The 7423-nt window shown below is 40.6% G+C and overlaps 1 protein-coding gene across 1 annotated transcript; it reads left to right on the top strand.

The window, feature by feature from the left end:
• The first annotated feature begins 3221 nt into the window (after positions 1-3221).
• On the top strand, positions 3222-5339 carry LOC145656002 (heart- and neural crest derivatives-expressed protein 2). Its single transcript, XM_081709459.1, has 2 exons — positions 3222-4303; positions 4608-5339. The coding sequence occupies exons 1-2, from the start codon at positions 3776-3778 to the stop codon at positions 4704-4706; spliced, it is 627 nt and encodes a 208-aa protein (XP_081565585.1). The 5' UTR covers positions 3222-3775; the 3' UTR covers positions 4707-5339.
• The last annotated feature ends 2084 nt before the right edge of the window (positions 5340-7423 follow it).

Below are 7423 nucleotides of genomic sequence, written 5' to 3'. Positions count from 1 at the left end.
TAAAATCTTGTAAATGTATCTTAAATCTTGGCTTTGTGCCGGTCCCCCATCTTCTGACGTATGATCGCCTTAATACTGTTATTAACTGACTTGATACGGCTTACCTGTCTGGATATTTTTGGCGAGGTTGGATAGCCATGTCACCAACGGACAAGCCAGCCTGGCGTCGAACTTGGGTGATATGATTTGGCTGCACTTTGAGCCGCGGTGATTGCGGGTTGTATTTTCAGGCTGCGGATTGGAGGAGGTTTTTAAAGTAGCGAGGTTGGTGTAATGAGCCCTCCAGATGAAAACTGCAGGGCAGGCTGACCAGAGGAAAAGGGTGCACTACGCTTTAGCGCTTTCTGTGATCAGGTAGGCCAATAATATGTAACTTAATTCTATTTTTAATTCTAACTTAATTAATTCTATTCTAAAATAGAACCGAAACCCTCAAGGTACATAAGCGACAAGATATGTTTTGTTCTTAGTATTTAAACGTAGACCCAATCATTTACAGACCAAAAAAATTGAAATTCTCTTTAAATCGTATTTAGGAATCTCTCATTTTAGCTCTGTATGGAAAAAAAGTTATTTTGAACCCTTTCTGGGGCGAAATGTCTTAAGTCTTATATCCGGCCTGCGGCGGCCTGTGATGTATGACGTAAGGATAAAGAGTGGAAAATGTAGATATTCTTTTTTGATATTGATAAAATGTTGTAGCAAATATTATGTATCATTTTACGCCGAATAATTGGTGAGCTCTCATAAATCCGGCACATGACGTCGCTTTGATTTATACCACAGTTATTAAACACTCCTGTCGCGCTGAAACATTTGGCTCTGCATAATTTTATTTATTTGTACAAAATGTAGTTTGAAAGGAGATGAGAGGAGGGGGAGGGGTTTGTAACAGGAGTCTGACCAAGTGACCCGCGGGCTGATTATGTGTCATTAGCTGGAGACTCGGCGCGTTTAAATGACTCAAGCACTACCAATCAGACCGATAAATTACACTGCCCCCCTCCACACACCCACACACACACACACGTACACACACACGCACACACACACACACACACACACACACACACACACACACACACATATACACACACACACACTTAAACACGAATGAATCATGGACCTTCCATTGTTAAAATTGTAAAATGTATTTTTATATATTATAAACACCCTCCCGTCTCTCTCTCTCTCTCTCTCTCTCTCTCTCTCTCTCTCTCTCTCATATCACTGTCTTTCAATCTCTCTTTTCTCTCTCTCTCTCTGTTTCGCTTTCGTTAACATGCATGCGTTTACACACATACACACACACACACACACACACACACACACACACACACACATACATAGACGCAGATGTATATTTAAAGCCAAAAGACGTTTTCACGCGGCGTTAACACACATGCAGTATGTGGGCTCTGGACAGATTGCAAACTATACAAATAAAATAACTCACCTCAGCTACAAGTCTTTCGAAGGAGCTCGCAGTAAACACGTATACTTAAGAAACGTGGGCATTAGGCCTAGATGCACGTCTGCATGAGAGCCTGGACCAAGTCTTCATTCAATGGCGTTGCTTTTTCAGTAGTAAAGCATCAAAACGAATCTACAATCTCCCTTTCCTGAACACGGTATGCATATGAAATTATCTCTTTGGGGACAATATGGATTAATTTCGAAATTATCTGTATCTATAGTGAGAGTTCAACGACTTCCAACTCCAGTGATTCACCGCATATTCACCGCATATCACCGCATATCTTATTATTATTATTATTATTAGTAGTAGTAGTAGTAGTAGTAGTAGTAGTAGTAGTAGTAGTTATCTTATTATTATTTTTATTATTATTATTAATTTACTCTTATAATGGTAGTCGTGTGCACCTTCTAGACTGCAGTAAACACACCAATGATGACTTCTAAATTAAATACATTTAATTTGTGACTGTGATTTTGTAGCCTATAAGGTAAATGCGTCAGGAGAAAGGTTTGTTTTGTCTCTACTTTTGCCGAGAGTTTCACTGAAGACTCATACACTTGTTTGTAATTATGTACATAAATTAAGCATATGTATTTCTCTTGTGTGATCGATGTGCATTTGTTGAATTATTTAATTTCTTTATAGTAAAACTCATTTGAATATTCCAATAGTCTGCACTGTCGTTATCCTGTGGAATAAAAAATGGTCTTTCTCTCTCGTACATACACACACACACACACACACACACACACACACACACACACACACACACACAGAGAAGAGAGAGAGAGAGAGAGAGAGAGAGAGAGAGAGAGAGAGAGAGAGAGAGAGAGAGAGAGAGAATTCTTTCTATGTTAGAAATTTATATGCACAGATAACACAAAATAAATAAATCAATCAAATCTGTACAGCGGTTGGGGATTGCATGTTCGCCCCCCCACCCCCCACTCACCCACACACACCCAAATATGATAAAGTATATGAGGGAAAAGCCAGACGTAGCCTACTTATGACTAAATATAAAAAAATTAAAATAGATATATAATAGTACGCTAATGTTTTATAATTTATCTGAATAATTCTGAAAGAAGGCTAAAAAATGTATTTTTGCTTGAGTACATACAGATCAATCTGGGCCGTCACTTGGAAGACACAACATAAAATGCGTTTTCAGGCTTTATTATTAAATAATTCAGGTCTGGTTCTTAAAATAATGCGTGAATGGACTTTTTCAAGCGTTTGATAATTTAGCATTTAGGCGTACGCTTCCATGTTGCCATATAGTAGTGACAGGATAAATCTTGATGAATCTTGATGTCGGTTCGGATGAATCTGAATAACATATTTACGAATAGAAAATAAACATCGGTTTCCCAACATTGGTATATTGGTAATGATGTCAACAAAGTGTTAAAAATAGTTCGAGGTTGGAAACCATAATTTCTAAGCCTATAAAAACTATGCAGTTGTTTTAGAATAACATGCGTAAAATGTAGATTATTAGTACTTTATCTTATAAGCCAAAAGTAGACTACCCATCAATTTATTGCTACTGCGATCATACACATAAAGTGGAATATATTTCACAATATTAACGATATGAATAAAACCTGCCAGGACTAGTGGGCTAGTGCAATTTAGGTGAGTAAACACCCTGCTAAGAACCATATGTCCCTCCTCTTCTCCAACGGGATTGGCTAAGAAATGTTTTGACGACATATATGAACTCGGCCAGTTCTAAGATGAGGCTGTGACGCCGAGATCAAACGGAGAAATTCTCCCCTTTGCTCCGCCGCGAGGCTGCATATTGTGCGAACGACGGGGATTGGAAACGTTTTCCGTCCTACACCCGATCGAAGGAGTTCCACCACGGATTTGAAAACAATACGGCTCGGTGAGGCTTAAGCCAAATAAATAAATAAATAAATAAATAGAGGTTTCCAGCGCAGCTGCTCAGATGAAGTGTACAACATACAGTGACAACTAATGGAACTTTTCCTGGTGGATATGGACAATGGAGCCTACGCGTGTAAGTAGCTGACTTACAGTTTTCGGCTAACTAAATCACAGTTCACCTTTATGTTTTAAATATGTTTGGTTCAATAGCAGTTGTAGCTTTGTGATGGACAAATAAACGCCGTTGCGCTTCATCTGCTAGAGAGGTGCTACTCGACTTCCTCTTTATGGGAAGTTAGTAAGTACCCAAATCGTCGGGACAAATTACGCACAATCTGAAAGGGGGGGGGAAAGAATATCTTCTTGCGGTTTGCTGTAGCAATAGTTCGGTCGATCGCTATGAGTTTAGTTGGAGGCTTCCCTCACCATCCGGTTATGCATCATGATGGCTACTCCTTCGCTGCCGCAGCGGCCGCCAGCCGCTGTCACGAAGAAAACCCCTATTTCCACGGGTGGCTCATTAGCCACCCGGAGATGTCACCCCCAGACTATACTATGGCACCCTCGTACAGTCCCGAATACACCACCGGAGCGCCCGGGCTCGACCACGCACACTACGGAGGAGTCCCGGGGACTGGAGCCGTGGGGATGGTACCCCGAACAGTGAAGCGCAGACCAACGGCAAACCGAAAAGAAAGGCGCAGGACTCAGAGCATCAACAGCGCCTTTGCCGAGCTCAGGGAATGCATCCCCAACGTGCCTGCGGACACCAAGCTGTCCAAAATCAAAACGCTCCGCTTGGCCACTAGCTATATCGCTTACCTCATGGACATTTTGGACAAGGACGAGCAGAACGGCGAAGCAGAGGCATTCAAAGCGGAATTCAAAAAAACAGACGCCAAAGAAGAGAGGCGAAAGAAAGATATGGTACGTTCGATTTTTCTCATTCTGCTAAACCGTAAAGGCAAAGTGCATATTTCTATGCGTAATCTGTGAAGATGTTCTGTGAGGCCGCGTGTAAGAAGTTACCTGTGCTCTTACGTTTGTATCAAGAGCGACTAACATTACTTTTTGTAGTTCCGTGTCTAGAAGTGTTTTGTAGAGTTTTAATCGGCAGAAAACGTGCACACAAGCTCTAGTTCCAAATATGAAAAAGAGGATATGTGCTATACCGAGGGCATGGGGGATGTGCTGTGTCAATTAACTGATGGTGTTCTTGTATTTGAAACAGAATGAAGTTTTGAAAAGTTCAGGGAGCGGCAATGATAAGAAACCTAAAGGAAGAACCGGGTGGCCGCAACATGTTTGGGCCTTGGAGCTCAAGCAGTGAAGCCAAACCTTTCCAAAAAGACTTGAAACGACGCCTTCCTGTCATTCTGATTTTTACGCTAACTTTATTTAATGGAATATTTATGTGCAATTTCCCGCTACGGACAGTGGACCCTTGAAGAAAAAACCATTCCATTTTAAGAGGAGGATGACCTTTTGGTAAGGGACCGTGTTGTTGTTGTTGTTGTTGTTGTTGTTGTTGTCTAGTATGTGGTGAATGTTTGTCCCACTCCGAAACAAAGCCGAGATGTCCGCCACTAAGGTGTACGTGAAGTATAAATCGCTTTCTCTTTCGCTCTTTTTTCTTACCCTCTCTCTCTCCCCATCTCTCTCTTCCTCTCTCTCCCTCTCTCTTTCTCTCTCTCCCTCTCTCGCTCTCTCTCTCTCTATCAGTTTTTCTGAATTTAAATATAACGAGGGTCGAAGTTATGATACAGTTAAAATAACGTTTTATTTGAAAATGTCATGAAGTGTTATATTGTGATGTTTGTGGCCGTGTAGAATCTGGTGGTGTTTGAAACTAACGCCGAGTTCACTCCAGTGCACTTCCGTCCAGACACAAGAAACTTAAATAATATTGGAGATGTAAACAATGTAATTAATTCAATAAACCACTGTGTTTTAAAGATCTAAATCTTCGTGTTGCCTTGATAAATATTTGATTAATTATTCATTTAGGGCAGCGATAAAGTCACGCTGTCTGCAGGCAAATCAACGTTAATACAGCAGTAATTATCAGAGCTTAGTGTTAGACTGCGGTCTTTGCGCGTTTATAGTAAAGAAAAACGCGTGGCTGAGCCAAGTGTCTTCGCTAAAATATTTTCAGGTATACTCACACAGGCGTGACAGCCTCATCAAACAGCACTTAGACGATGCGTCACCGCAAACTCGACCCTAAAAGTGGCGGTTTGGGAGCATGTCGCTCCTTAAGTGAATGTTTATATTCGATAAAACCACTGCTCTCTGTGTCATCTCATGTTTGTTTGGTACACAGCAAGAAGATTTAACAACGGAGAATCTGCTCGGAAGCACACGTTTTCAAACGCATGTTAGCGATATATAACAACAGCATACGGCACTGTGTTGAAGTAGGCCTAAATCTAACAATTCAGTTAGATCTTACAATTAGTACAAATTGTGTGTAGCTACGAAAATCAAGCCTATTTTCAATATTTTTATTACTACTCAAATTGGGCTACGAATAAACGTACACATATAAGATGAATTATTTTTTAAATACGGGCCTGTTTGTCCCGGCGCGTAAAATCCACAAACACGTTTTGAATTAGATAATACTAGTAAGCCTAACTAAATAAGTTACAAAATAAGTAGTACATTATTAAAATTTTGGTCTACCAAAATACGAAATGGATTCTCTGAGATTAGTCAAGTAAAACGTTTAAAAAAAAAAAAAAAAAAAAAAAAAAAAAAAAAAAAAAGCTTGGAGCGAAATGTCTTTGGTGAATTGCTTTTCTCTCCTCGCTGAAGGAGCAGACACTCTGGAGCCTGTGGAAAAATGCACGATTGACATTAAGAGCAAAACGCTAAGAAGGTCATCGTGAGGTGGACTGTCGCGGAGCAAAGCGGAGCAGCTATCGGATGTGCACGTGATTGATAACGTGCCTATCAAAACTTGCTGCTGAAAAGTCGTTGAGGGGGTTGTGCACACAGCACAACAGAAAGTGCGGGTTTAACAAACGTTAATTAAGCAGCAGTCTGTATTGTTATGACTGTGCGAGAAAAATACTAGATCAGTTAGCCTAGTCATACTAATCGAGTAGAATAGGCTTACATTTAACTGAGCCGCACACTAGCTGAAATTCCAGGGCTATTCCATGTGCAATGATACAGTCAGGTTGAAAGAGGACTTTCAATATTTATTATATATATATATATATATATATATATATTTTTTTTTTTTTAAATATATAAATATCTACATTTACCTTTCCCCCCTTTGCAGTCTGTTTTTGTTTTAATTTCAAATTCTGTGTATGCACATGCAAATTTATTTCTCCGCGTGAGCAAGTATTATTTTTAAAGATATGTTTCTGCAGCGGACTATGCATTGTGTCTCCTCGTGTAACTATAAGCCGGAGGATTTTTCATGCACAGGCATGCAGTTTGACAGTCCTACTAAATCAGTGCAGAAACGAGGACATGCGGACGATTTAGAGCCCATCCGATTGTATTAGAGAATCACTTGTTACACTCTGCCGTCTGGTTCCAGCGGACTTAGTGCGTGCTGATAATTATAGTCTAGATAATTTGTTGTCTCTGTCAAGATGGCGTCCGAGATAAAATTAACCGACGGTTCTCCCTTGATTAAAGATACAGATAATTCTTTGACCTCTTCGTGCCCCACTGCTGCTCTGACGTCAGTAGCTGAGTCTTAATAGTGGAGAGCATGGAGGCCTATCTTTAATGCGCGGCGCTCTGAAGGCTGTACCAATGGCAAAGACCATAAATGTTCAGAAATACGTTGTTTATGCAGTACTGCAGTAAAGACGGTAGACCGGGTGTCACCGTGGTCTCTAAGGTGATCTCAGGACCGCTCTGCTTCCTCCGGGGAAATCGCGTGCAGTGCGGAGGGCCAGTAACTGGCTTCGATTCCCCACTGTGGGCTGCGTCAATCTAACAACAAAGCTCGTTATTATAAGATCTTATAGCGCGATCCAAATGAAGCACAACTTTCCAATGTTGAATAAGTAGCAAACA

This window comes from Electrophorus electricus, unplaced genomic scaffold (genome assembly GCF_041902795.1).
Source record: "Electrophorus electricus isolate QZ-2024a unplaced genomic scaffold, ASM4190279v1 Scaffold425, whole genome shotgun sequence".
NCBI lineage: Eukaryota > Metazoa > Chordata > Actinopteri > Gymnotiformes > Gymnotidae > Electrophorus > Electrophorus electricus.
Note: the sequence above shows the minus strand (reverse complement) of the source record. Positions and strands in the feature narration are given on the sequence as shown.